Here is a 13,868-nt window from a genome sequence, read left to right as displayed (position 1 = left end):
TTCTTCCTTTCTTTTTTGTCAAGACAGGGTTTCTCTGTAATTTTGGTGCCTGTCCTGGATCTCGCTCTGTAGACCAGGCTGGCCTCGAACTCACAGAGATCCACCTGGCTCTGCTTCCCAAGTGCTGGGATTAAAGGCATGTGCAACTACCACCTGGCACATCTTAGTTCTTTTTGTTTGTTTTTTGAGACAGGGTTTCTCTGAGTTTGCCTGGATGTCCTGGAGCTGGCTCTCTAGACCAGCTGTCCTTGATCTCACAGAGAACTGCCTGTCTCTGCCTCCCAGTCCTGGGATTAAAGGGGTGCTCCACCACCACCGGCTTTCACCTTCATTTTCGAGACAGGGTGTCTCACTGACCTCAGGCCAGCAAGCTCCCACACTTGCCTCTCTTCAGCACCAGGCTTCAGATGACATAAGGACACGGCCACATCCTGTTTTCACACAGTCCTTCCTTTCTCTGTGGTGCTTTAGCCATTCCCCCATCTCCCCAGCCCATGTCCAGCTCTGATAGTTCAAAATGTTCAGAATTTCCATATTCTTTTTGAGATGGGATTCCACTCAGCCTGCAACTCACTCCTGCCTATACTGGCCTTGAGCTTTTCATACTCAACAGGGCAGAGTGGCTCAAAACTGGAATTTCTGCCTTGGGAAGTTAGAGACAAGAAGATGAGGATCCTGTTCAAGGTCATCTTTGGCTACAGAGTGGCTTGCCTGGGATATATGAGACTTTGACTAAACCACAAATGCTAACAGTGTTCCAGTGCACCTAAGAGGAACTGAGGCCGCAGGATCCTCAAGAATTTAAAGCCAGCCTGGACTACATACTGAATTCAGTCCAGCCCGGGTTATAGGGCAATACTCTGTGTGAACACTAAAACCAGCAGATGAAAACAGTTTGTAGCAATACTATTCCTGTTGACCAAAGTAGACAGAACCAAATGTCAGAAAATAAAATGGAAGTGTGCATGTGACACCTTAATACACCTGTCAGGGAATGAAAGCCAATTTCCATCTTTGGTTGTAGGTGGAATGTGTTCCCTTAGCATGCTTCTGTGAGACTTATTATCAGGGTGGGTCATTCAAGATTTTATGTTTGTTATTTTTCAGTTGGTTGGTTCTAATTTCATGAATCTATTTCAATCAATTGCAATTTTTATTTTATGTTTGCATTTTGAGTTTGCTGTTTATAGCGATCTTCAGTGTTTGGTGATTCTCTGGGGGTCCAGTTTAAGACAGAACAGCTGACCTGCCTGGAAGTTGTTCATGTAGGAGAGGCAGAGAGAGAGAAAGAGAGACACAGAGACAGAGAGAGAGACAGAGAGAGATACTCACCAGTGGCTTTATATTCCTGGGGATGGGGGCAGGAGAACAATACAGTTGTCTTAGGGGGATCACAATGTGAGAGGCCAGATCTCCCTCCCAGGCTGGCCAGAGTCACCTGAGAAGTCCTCCTCAGTTTTGTCTGAGCAGATCCAGTGGCTGAGGCCAGCAAAGGATCCCATGGAATGTAGTTTCCCAGAGTTGTTGTTGTTGGGTTGGGAAGCATGGGGTTCTGGGGTACTCTTCTCACTCCAGAGGGGAATAAGATTCTCTCTCTTTTCTTCTCAGATTGAGCACATTAAAATGTCTGTCCTATGTAGATGTTATTCAGTGTAGATGTAGCCAACGGTTTTATCAGACAAAAAACACAGAGCCGATTCAGAGAAGAAAGCCAAGAGGTCAGAGCCAAGAGCCTCACCCTTCCTGATTCAGGGATCCTCCTCCTCAGCCAAGAGAGCTCTCCGAAAGAGGAGCCCTCCTTCCTGTGTGTCTGTCTCTATATTCTCTCTGTTCTGGCTTCTGATTGGTTGTAAACCCAATCATGTGACTGCCTCATCACTGCCTGTATGTACCGCCCTCCAGGTCCTTAAAGGCGTACACCACCACTGCCACGCACTTGCTATGGCTCTAATAGCTCTGACCCCAGGCAACTTTATTTATTAACATACATTTCCCCTTTTCTAATTTAATAAAAAGAAAAAAAAAGAAAAAGGTTATAACTAACAAAAGAAAAACTACATACAAAAGTACAATAACTATATACAATGTCTAAATAATTTCTAGTCCATTTGTATTTGACAAATTCAGAGAAAATAATTTCATTATTTATCTTATTTTGTTAAGTCCAAAATGTATCTAATTCACTTTCTATCCTAATTAATCTTCAACTATAACTAACTAATCTTCAACTATAACTAACTAACTTTCAACTATAACTAACTAATCTTCAACTATAACTAACTAACTTTCATTTCTTTATATCCTAATAGTTGGTAATAATAACATTCAAGGATCAGAAAATTGCATCGTTAAATGAACGGTATAAGTACAATTAGAAATATACATATAGCATTTTCTAACAATATTAATTCCAATATATATAACTTGTATACAGTATAAAACAATCCAATCCAATGTAAAATACTTAAAACTAGTACTTGTCTTTTTCTTCTTCTTTCTTTCTTTTCTTTCTTTTTTTTTTAAATAAGAACCTTAATCTAATCTCCTTTGCTTAGCCTTTTTCCTAACCCTTGACAACAACTTGTAACCAACCCCCTAAACAACGAAAATTATCCCAGACCCAAAACCCATTAAAAAGATAAAAAAACCACCTGCCCCACACCACCTCTTTGGGAATGTGGGCGTCGTATTCTTAAAATTGCTTCCTACTGGGTATGGGCGAAGTTATCTTTATCCTGAAAGAAAAATTTTAGGTTAATTGTCAAATTCTAGGAAAGGTAACCATATCCTTCATTATCCAGTCTGTGTATAATGCCAAAGTTCAGGGTTCATCTCAAGTCCTTATTCAAGTAGTCTTTGAGACTGGATCATCTCAGCTAGTCATCTCAAAATTACTCTGAGCACCTTGTAGTTCAAAGCTGATCAGTTGTCTCATTTGTCCAGTGTTCTTCAGATTCCTTAACCTCCATTCTCCTAAAAGACAAAAACAAAAACCTTCCCCCAAGACTAATTTTTGGGGATGTTCCTTTTTGGCAAGTTACTATCTGATTAAATGAAAAGACATGTGTTACTGGTATAAGTTAGTTTAAATTGGATGTTCATGTTGGTTGATGAACTATCACCTCCTCTAATTAAGAGGTTTCTCTTGTTCAAATCGAACCTTTATCAATTTTGATGGTACCCACAACTTATCTTCTCCTGTAGAAACAAAAGCAAAACCTCGTCCCCAACGTAACACATACCCTGGTTTCCATTCTGAGGTCAGCACATCCTTAAAGTATATAGGCTGATTTAATTCTGTAGTTTTTTCTATTATCCAATGTCTCTCTGCAGCTGTTGCTCCTTTCTCATTGGCATTAAGAAAATTCAAAGTTAATAGAGCATTATGCAGTCTGTTTCTGGGGGTTTTTGTTACCCCTTTCTGTTTATTTAGCATATCCTTTAGAGTTCTGTTTGATCTTTCTATAACTGCTTGACCTGTAGGATTATGTGGTATGCCTGTAATATGCTTTATATTGTAATAAGCAAAAAACTTCGATAATTTTGGTCTTTGTTCATTAATAGAAGTTTGCCAAAAAATTTTCTTTATGTTTTCTCCTGAATTTTCTATTCTCTCTGTTTCATCATCCTGACCAGCATGACTTATTCCAATAGGCATTTGGTTATTTAATTGCTCTGAGTAGAGGTTTCCTCTACGACTGCAGGAAAGGTTTGAACTGGATTTGCTATTGGGGCCTGCATGAGGCCCCTCTGGGAGTTTCCCGAAGCTCGAGGCAAAGGATTACCCTGTCTGTCCCTTGTTGATCTACATTCATTGGTCCAGTGTTTTCCCTTACCACACCTTCTGCATACTCCAGAAGGAAGGGGCATTCTGTTGCCATTGTTCCTTGAGGAAACATTGTTTCTAGGAATGACCTGTTTACAGTCCCTTTTCAAATGTCCTTGCCTTCCACATCCAAAACATCTAACATTCCTCAAACCTCTTGAAATTGCTTCTCCTACCCACGTATCATCATGCTCATGAGTTTCAACATTAACCGTGTCTCTAATCCAATCTTCCAAAGGTGCAGATCTTGCCTTTAACGGCCTGATTATTGTTTTGCATGCTGCATTCGCATTCTCAAAGGCCAAAGTTTCAATTATTATCTTACCAGCTTCTGAATCCGGGACCATTCTCTTTACTGCTGAAGCCGGTCTTTGTAAAAAATCTGTAAAAGATTTTTTTGGGCCTTGTACAACCTTTGTAAATGACTTAGTTTTTTTCCCTGGTTCCTCAACTCTGTCCCATGCATTCAAGGCTGCTGTTCGACATAAAATTAGGGTTTGGACATCATATAAACATTGTGCTGGTGCTGAAGCATATTGACCTTCTCCCATAAGCTGATCCTGGCAGACTTGTATTCCTTTATCCCTCCACTGTTTTTCTATGTTTTTGGCTTCATCCTTGAACCAAGTTAGCCACTGAAGCCTTTGACTGGGTTCCAGAACAGCTTGTGCCAGCTCCCGCCAATCCTGTGGTACAATCCTATTATATGTTGACCAAGAGTTTAACATTTGCTTTACATATGGGGAATACATGCCATAAGATACTATTGCCTCCTTAAACCTTCGTAAATCTAACATTTCGATTGGAGCCCAATTATTTTGTGTAGTCATTTGATCAGGCAACTGCTGTACGGTTACTGGACAAACTAAGGGTGACTGTGTGAAAACAGGCTTTCTTTCTGTAACCCTATGATCCAATCTTGAAGCAACTTCACTGTTAGTTTCTTCTGTCTGAGTTTTTACAAGTGTATCAAGTTTTTCTAAAGCTGTCACCTTGGCAATTAAATTGACTATCTTCTTAAATAGTAAAATAAGAATAAATATAGTAATAAAATGCATAATTCTATCAACATTAATCTTCTCATATAACTGTTCCATTGTTAGACTGTCTAAAATTGCAAACAAAGCCCAATTTTCTTCTAATGAACACAGAAAACCCATTCTTTTTTTTTCTTTCTTTCTTTTTTTTTTAAAATGTGGAAAAAAATTTCTCTTTAAATAGTTTCCTTTAAAATATTAGATAACCAAGTCCTTGTGGAACAGTACAAATCTGAGGGAATTTCAAAACAGCCACCTAGTGTCCGAGGTGTGAATCCAGCTTAGCAGTTAAATGGTTTTTAACGGATTCTTGTCACGTTGGGCGTTTGGCGCCCAACGTGGGGCTCGAACCCACGACCCTGAGATTAAGAGTCTCATGCTCTACCAACTGAGCATGAGATGTAGATGTAGATGTAGCCAACGGTTTTATCAGTCCTAGGAGCTCAATGTTGCTCAGAGGACAGAACAGATGTGACAGATGTGTTCTCCTAGTGCTGGAACACTATCAAGACATGCTGTTGGACACACATCCTAGCATGATTATTATCCCAGGACCCTTGTTTTCATGTCACATTAGGGAGACACAGACAGATGTACCATCCACATCAGTCACACAGACTTTTCTGTGTCTCATGCTGTGGCATGTTGGCACCGTCTAAGCAGAAAGAATAAACGAGATGAGACCTTACCAATGTGACTGTGGGATGGACAGGGGAGGCTTCCAGGAAACTCGCTCAAAGGATGTGCAAAAGGCTGCTTACTTGTGCAAGAACAAGTGACCTTACAGATATGCCCCTTTGAGTGCAGACTTGGGCTGGCACGAGGCAGGGCCCACAGCAGGTTGCTGCCCCCTCATAAGGGTTTCTGGTTCGATCCATATCACGACACCTATCACTCCCTCACGGTGTGGCACGGGTGGTGAGTGTGGAATCCAGTTCCCAGTGGGAATGGTGGCCTTGAAGGAGCAAGCATGGAGAGGCAGCAGGTGAGTAACTAGAGGGCAGAATTGGTGGAGAGAGGAGATTCAGCCGGCCCTGGAGTCACTCCCCAGTAGAGATTGTCCCAAGCTTTGCTCTGAGTTGAGTCTGAGGACTCTAGCAATGTACCTTGCTGTGATGACTTTTGGAGGTTCCTGCAAAAGGTTGGCAGGAGGCTGCCCTCTAGAGGAGTCTTACAGGGCTGCTTGCAGGCCACATCCTCAACCTGGGAACCCATCTTGGGGCAGGTGGGACAGGCTGACTAGGAATACTCTCCCTGGGGAGAGAAGTCTCACCTCATGGAGAAGACCATGTTCTCTGCCCAGAAACAGGGAGCAAAGGACAGTCACTACCCAAAGGGCAATCTCTGATGTTTAGCCAGGTAGGGGGAGAGGGCAAAGGGCTATTGCTCCACAAGGCAGCTGAGGTCCCCTTTGCACCTCATCCCTCCCCTCTGAGCAAGACCCTGTGGAAAGCCTGTCCTTCCTGCCTGGGATTTTACCTGGAGAGATCTGTGCTGGGGTGGACAGCTCTTCCTCTGCAGGAGGGGCCTGTGTCCACACTGCCTCCTGGACATCTGGCCTGGCTCCCCGTGGGGCTATCCGATTCTCAGCCAGACCGGTCCCCAACCCGTGGCTCACAAGCCATGGAGCTGGGGCTTGACTTCTTCAGGACTTCAAAGCAGAAAGACACAGGAAGGAGACTCTTAGTGGCTTTGGAACACACAGGACTTACTGTGCTGGCCCTGCAGTGTCTAAGCACCCCACTGGTCCTCCATGGGATCTTTGCCTCCTTTGGCCTTGCCCCGCCTCCTGCTCTCCCTGCTCTCATCAGCATCTCTGCTGTCCACTTGTACTCAAAAAGCCTGAGGTCACACTTGAGGGGATTCTCTGGGATTGGTCTCTCTGAAGTGACAGGTTGATAAGTTCACAAGTGTGCCACGAGTGGGCACAGGCATCATTTATCACAAAGGACAGGAGGAGAAGCACAAATAAAATGAAATAAGTGCACCCACCTGGTTCTGGGGGTGACTCCATGATCCCTTCCCTTTGGAGCCAGGTTGTTGCGGGAGGCATGGCCTCTCTCTGCAGGAAGCAGGCAGCAGCAACAGCGGTTTTTGAGGCAGTTTATGATTGTTTTCTTCACCCCCTTCCAGCTGTGACGCCTCCGGGTTCTGGAAGAAGCTGGGCCTGCATCCTGGGGCTGGCCGTGGGTGATGATCACTTCCTGGGTCATGGCCACGTCCAGAGTGGTAGCTTCTTCCTGAATGATGGTCTCAACCTGGGTCATGGTGGATTCTGGGGTGATGGTTGCCTCCTGAATGATGGCCTCTACCTGCATGATGGTCGCTTCCTGGGTCATGATCGCTTCCTGTGATATGGCTTCATCCTTTATCATGGTCCCTTCATGGTTCATGGTCATTTCCTGGGTCAAGGTTGCATCATGGGTGATGGCCTCATCCTAGGTCATGGTCCCTTCATGGGTCATGGTCTTTTCCTGGGTCTTGGTGGCTTCATGGGTGATCACCTCATCCTGGGTCAAGGTCGCTTCATGAGTTATGGCCTCATCCTGGGTCATAGTCTCTTCCTGCAATGTATCCCAAGGGGAGGAGCCTGTGGAAGTGAAATACTGAGATGCCTCCTGGGAGATCCAGAGCTCCTCTTGGGGACTGCAGGAGGACATGTTGTCTGTGTCACCTGTAGTATCACTCTGGTGTGGCCTAGGAGAGGAGGTGTCTGGAAAGAGAGGTGGCTGGATACTGGCCAAGTGACCACCGAATGACCCGATCTCGGACTGTTTGAAATACTCAGTGATTTCCAGGTTGCTGCCCATGAGGGAATCAGCCACAGACAGCCCAGGTGGGGTAGGTGGAGAGGGTGGGTCCTCTTTGGCTGGCAGCACAGGGTGGCAGGCATGCTGTGCCTTGTGCCACCCTGCCTGGCCTTCTTCTCATCTTTCTCCTTGGTCTTCGATGGCAAGGTGAAGGTGGGGGGAGCAGGCTCGGTAGCTCTCCCCAAGGACACAGGGAAAGTGTGAAGATCTGCCAGGTTGAGGTCAAGGCCTGGCTGCATGGCTCTCACTGGTTTCTCTTGGTGATGGTAGCAGTCTCCCTTGGGTGACTGGTGCTGTAGAATTAGGTAAGTGTCCACCACCTGGTTGTATTTCTGGTCTCTCAGAGACTCAACGATTTCTTTGGATTTATACCCCATGACTGTCATGGCCTTGACAATGCTAGGGCTTAGGGTGCCTGGGAGAGACTGGGTGGAGGTAGGCGGTGAATGGGCCTCACTGTTCCTGACCATGGGGTGCCTCATGATTTGGCCTGTGGTGAGCCTCCTGTAGGGGTTTATAATCAGTAGTTTGAGGATGACATCACGAATATCAATGGAAACATGCAGAGGCACCCTGAAGTCTGCAGTGAGGATCTGCTGTATCACCCTCACAGAAGAGTAATCATTGAAGGGAAGGCACCCAGTCACCATGAAGAAGAGGAGCACACCTAAACTCCAAATATCAGTGGTGTGGCCATCATATGTCTCCTTTCCAAAGAGTTCCGGAGCACAGTAATTCAGAGTGCCACAAAACCCACTAAGCCTCTGCCCAGGGATGACCTTAGTGGAGAGGCCAAAATCACACAGCTTCGCATTACCCCTATGGTCGAGGAGGATGTTATTGGCCTTTATGTCTCTGTGGATGATAAATTTATCATGGCAATACTTTAGGGCATGCACTATCTGGGTAAACAGCCTTTGAACCTCGCTCTCCTCTAAGGACCCCAGTTCCAGTATGTGATGCAGCAGGTCTCCCTCTGATGCATGCTCCATCACCAGGTAGGTGGTCTCTCTGGTCTGGACCACATGAAACAATTTAATGATGTTGGGATGGGCAAGGGATTTCATGATGTTGATTTCACTGTTGATAAGCGAGGCATACTTCTTCTGATTTCTAAGAATTTTTACCGCCACACAGGATACGGTGGGGATATGAAAGGCCAGTTTGACCTCTGAAAACTGTCCTTGGCCCAGGGTCATCATCATCTTATAGTCAGTGGTGAAGGTCTCCTCAGCAAAGTAGTGGGCCTCCCCGCCCTGCTCCATGGTCAGGTCCTTGTTGATACGGCTAGAACCTAACTTACATTGGGGAATTATAAACAGTCCAAATCAGGCCCAAATATCAATACAAATTCCTACATCCAAAAGGAAAAGAAAGTCAGAGATACTTCAGACAACCTAACAGGGACTCAATGCTCAGGAAGAGAAGAAAGCACCTTCCAAAGCAGCAGACAGCAGAATAAGACACAGATCGGGTTGTTAGGAATCAGCCAGAAACAGAGAACAAAACAAGGGGTCACAGAAGCTAAGAGCCGTTTCTTGGGAAGGAAAATCATCCTCTTACCTGAACTCAACACTCACTGAGAGAGAAGGCACTAATAAAATCAGAGGCAAGAGCAGTTGATATGATAACAGACACCCCCTAACCCAGAGTGCCCGGGTGGGGAGATGGCTCAGGAGTTCTCATGTGGGCACACGTGCACAGGCACGTGAACCCTCACAGGCACTATACATAACTTAAAATAGTGATAAAAGTCTTTTTGTATTATTTCTTTTCTATGACCTAGAAGGTCAGAAGAGGTCATCAGATCCCCTAGAAGTGGAGTTTCAGGCAGTTATGGTGGGTGGGTCATGGGAGTGCTGGGAGGCAAACCTAGGTCTTCTGTAAGAACAGTACATGGTCCTACCTGCTGGGCCATCTCTCCAACCTACCCCACCCCAAAGTAATCTGTTTGTTAAACCCAGAGTGGTGTTCTCATTGATTCGAAAATGTGGATGAAATTGAGAAACTTCTAGATACAAATTCAACTTGAGAAGAGATGATAAACAAAAAGATTGAAGTATTTATGAAAAATGACTCTGCACAGAAAAGCCCAGGACCAGGCACTTACTGATGAGTCATTCCAGCCCCTAAAGAACAAATGTCAGCACTCCTCCAAACTGCACAAAATAGAAAGGACTTAACAGTTCCAAACTCATTCATGCCAAAGCCAGGGAAGGACACTATTAAGAAAAAAAAGGCTGTTTCCATGATGAACATGGATGTGAAAGTCCTTAATAATAGTACTAATACTTCTCACCAAATTCCACAACACATTAATAAGGCCATACTTGATGGTTAAAACACACTCACAAGGATCCTTGCAAGGATTGCTCTGCATGCTTAGAGGACAAATGACACAATATAGAAACGGAATGAAGGGCAAGAGTGCCACAGTCAAGCCATGGGAAGCCATACAGAATGAAACTGGGGCTCTCAACAAGGACAGACTGGAACAGATGCTTTACCTGGGAAAAGCCAGTCCTTCAAATGTGCTGCTTGTTTTCTCTCCTCTGTGGGGTTTGGGAGCAGGAGGGGGTCGTCAACTTAAAAGGGGGCTACTAGGAAAGTGGAGGAGGAAGTGGAGAAGAAAGCATAACAGCACAGGTTAATCACATGATTAATGTGACCAAAATGCATTACAGGTGTTCCTGTGATTGTCATAACTAAATCGCTTCTATGTGTCATATTCCATACCAAGAAAAGGCTTGAAATGGGAGGAATAAATCAAGAAAAACATGACAAAAATAAATGAAGCGGTAAAGATAAACACCCGGGGGCTGGAGAGATGATTTAGTGTTTCAGAGCACCTCCTGCTCTTTCATAGAAGCCCGGTTAGGTGCCCAACAGCCACGTGGTGGCTCACAACCACCTGTTACTTGAGTTTCAGTAACCTCTTGTGACCTCCACGGAGATCAGGCTCGTAGTGCACAGACATACATGGAGACAAAATACTCACACCCATAAAATAAAAGTATCAAAATATTCTACCTCAGTAAACATAGCCTAAAAATGAATAAAAACTGGTGGGCAGTGGTGGCACATGCCTTTATTCCCAGCACTCAGGAGGCAGAGGCAGGCGGATCTCTGAGTTCAAGGCCAGTCTGGTTTACAGAGTGAGTTCCAGGAAGGCCAGAGCTACACACAGAAACCCTGTCTTGAATTACCCCATACACATCAAAAAGAATAGAAAGTCAAATAGAAGATAATAAAGAACATGAAAAAGTAAGTGCAAAAATAAAGCAAGCCAATAGACAAATTCACTGAGAACAAGAAACCAAATAAAGTCAACAGACTTGGAGAGAAACTCACAATGTCGGGGTCCAACAGCTCCTGAAAGTCCAAGTCGACTCTTTCTTTCACCAGTGCCGAACACCACCTCTCCAACCAACCAACCGACAGCTCCTGCACTGTGAGGACAGGAGGCAGCCTCAGCCAGAGCTGTGAGTGCACAAGTGTCTGTCATTGTGACATCACAGCAAGAAATGGACCAATGAGGGCTCAGTACAGCTCACTGGTCTGGCCAGTGGGGCAGTAGGGCCTGAGGAGCCTGGTTACACTCAAATGGCTGTCCTCAGTGTTGCCCAGTGACCCACCTCTTCCTGCTAGCCCACTTCCCGAGACCCAAAAATTCCCCAAATGGTGTCACCTGGTGGGACCAGTGTCCAAACACTCGATTCTTGGTGGGGCATTGACACCCAAACCTTAACAAGGACCCTTCCACTTTAATAATAAAACAAGGAGTCATAAGAATGACAATGGCTCCAGAGCATTGGCCCTGCCTCGGTTACAGACTGATAGTCTCCCTTAGTAGGTGGATAGGGTTTTGCTCTTCATTTGGACCCTAGCCTTCTGTGACAAGTTTGTAATAACTCATCATGTCTACTCTCAAAGAATTCAACTTATTTTTCTTTAACTCAGATTGATGGGTCCTATAGGATGACAGCTCCTGACTATATTGGGATGTTGTGAGAAAATACTGTTTTCCATGGCACCCCAGGACTTAGGACTAACATCTGTGGGGCTGAAAGTTACACCATTTGTCTCATGGTCCCCATTGTTCCTGAGTCTTCTCACCAAAGTCCAGGATCCCAGAAGACAGTGGCCTGATATGTTCAAAATGATCAAGAACTTGTCAGCCAGAACCCTATAGACAACATGTGTAGGAGATGGAGCCCTATCCTGGCACCCTAGGCCTTCTGCTCTCAAACAAAATGCCTTAGTTTGTCCCTTATAAACAACAGAAATCAGTTACTTGTGTATCTGGACATTGGCAAAGCAAGATCAAGATACCAACAGATTGAGCGTATAAACAGGGCTGCTTTCTAACTCTAATTGGTGCTTTGTATGTATTCTCATGTGGTTAAGGAAAAGCATGAACTCAGTCTATCAAGCCCTTTTCTAAAGGCCACATGTTCTGCTGTGTGACAAATCTTTAGTGCTTGTGAGTCCCCAGATCTTAATACCGTTGTTTTGTGACTTTTGTTTCAACAGAGACTTGGCAGGACACAGACACAGACTCACACTTATACACACCACACACACACACACACACACACACACACACACACCTCTCTCACAATTAGGCATGATACAACTAGCTGTGTCCAGCCTGGGAGGAGTCCTTCAGGGCAGCTGATGTACATTATATAGGAGCTCAATGGGAAAAAACAGGAAGTGTTATGGGATATTTGGTGGCATTGAGAAACTCAGAGACTGGTAATAAAATTAACCTTGGGCCAGGGGGTGGGGCCAGCAACTAGTTGACAGGAATTAGCCACAGAGAGGAAGGAGGAGGCAGGAATATGGATAGAGAGATGTACAGGACAGAGGAGGGAGGGACTTAGAGATTTGGGTCTTTATGGTTTGGGATGAGTGCAGAGACCCTTTTCTCCTTGGGTCTCTGGCCAAAAAGGAAGGTCTTCTGGTTGCTTCTTGACCTCTGTCATCTAGCAGGTTTAGGTTTTCTCCCCAACACATGATTCCCGAGTCCTTGTTGGTAAATTGTGGGGCGTTTACCCAACCACCCCCACAGTTCCCCAGAGTTTTCTTGAGTGCGAGCAGCAGGAAATATTAGATAGAAGGATTTATTGCAGAGAATATCGCGGAGACAAACAGATAGAAAATAAAGGATAGCCTCGAGAGGGCCTGGAACCTATTCCAACAGGCCCCGACTGTCTCTGCCCCAGGGTTTTTATAGAGACGCCAAGGGGTGGAGCAAAAGACCTCCTCCCCCAGCACAGCCAAGTGCAGACCATCTCAGACACCTGCACTCAGGCCTGTGGTCTAATCATCCTCTATGAGGACCTGCTGGGTAAAGCCACGAGGAACCCGAGAACGGGCTCCCACAGTAAATAGAACAATAGTCTTAGTTAAAATTTACATTTGGCGGCTGTGGCTGAGCTGGTACCAGTGGGACCAGAAATCCCGCTAGGCCTCAGGCTGTATGGTGGGGTGCTGCCTCTGGGGCCTCGGGGCACCGATGGTAGTTAAAATATCAGTAGATTCAGGCGAGGCCACTAAACTGACAGAGAAACAACCAAAGTCTCATAAAGGTGAGCACATGCAATTACTAAAGCTAGGAGAGTGGAGGCAGGAGGAATAGCAGTTCTAGTCGTCTTTGGCTCCACAGTGGTCTTGAGGCTAGCCTGTGCTACAGGAGACCCTGTCTCACTAAACCAAAAAGCAAAAGCAAAGAGAAGAGCAAGGACTGCTTTTGTTTTGTACGTGATCGAGGTTCCCACTGCTTCAGAAATATCGTTTGCTGTGAGACACAGGGCACGGACACAGTGAGTGTGACATCAACAACTGAGGTGGGAGGGCTGTGGGCAGCCTTTCCCATGTTCTTGAAGCGACACTGCTGTCACCTCCCATCAGAAGTCATTGGTTTTACACATTATGGACCTCACAGGACCCACCCAGAACCAGCTATGTGACATGAGCCAAAGAAACTGGATGGAAGTTTCCAAGAGGTCAAGAAGAACGTTTTCTGTCAAGAAAACGTTCACACCACCTGAAGGCATCACGTGTCTACACATTCCACACTTAGGCACTGGCTAGCAATTCTAACAAACTAAATCATCACACGATGAAAGGGAGACATGGGTACTGTCCAGCAATGGGCACTGAAGTCCTACTTGCCAGTTCTCTATCAGG

At 45.3% G+C, this 13,868-nt stretch overlaps 1 protein-coding gene across 1 annotated transcript; it reads right to left on the bottom strand.

Annotated features, from left to right (window-relative positions):
* Positions 1 to 7,301: 7,301 nt before the first annotated feature.
* LOC131906452 (sperm motility kinase X-like) lies at positions 7,302 to 8,948 on the bottom strand. The gene is made up of 2 exons (XM_059257087.1): positions 7,779 to 8,948; positions 7,302 to 7,560 (listed from the first exon to the last, which is right to left on the bottom strand). The coding sequence occupies exons 1-2, from the start codon at positions 8,936 to 8,938 to the stop codon at positions 7,302 to 7,304; spliced, it is 1,419 nt and encodes a 472-aa protein (XP_059113070.1). The 5' UTR covers positions 8,939 to 8,948.
* Between the last annotated feature and the right edge of the window lie 4,920 nt (positions 8,949 to 13,868).

The sequence above is a fragment of the Peromyscus eremicus genome, chromosome 3 (genome assembly GCF_949786415.1).
Source record: "Peromyscus eremicus chromosome 3, PerEre_H2_v1, whole genome shotgun sequence".
Classification (NCBI taxonomy): domain Eukaryota; kingdom Metazoa; phylum Chordata; class Mammalia; order Rodentia; family Cricetidae; genus Peromyscus; species Peromyscus eremicus.
This window is presented reverse-complemented; position numbering and strand designations above follow the sequence as displayed.

Bases quoted from the DNA above. Each gene is read 5' to 3' on its own strand.
- LOC131906452 (XM_059257087.1), bottom strand. From the start codon at position 8,938: ATGGAGCAGGGCGGGGAGGCCCACTACTTTGCTGAGGAGACCTTCACC. The intron at 7,561-7,778 runs GCAGGGTGGCAC...CTCCTCTCCTAG, and splicing joins AAAGATGAGAAGAAGGCCAG to GCCACACCAGAGTGATACTA.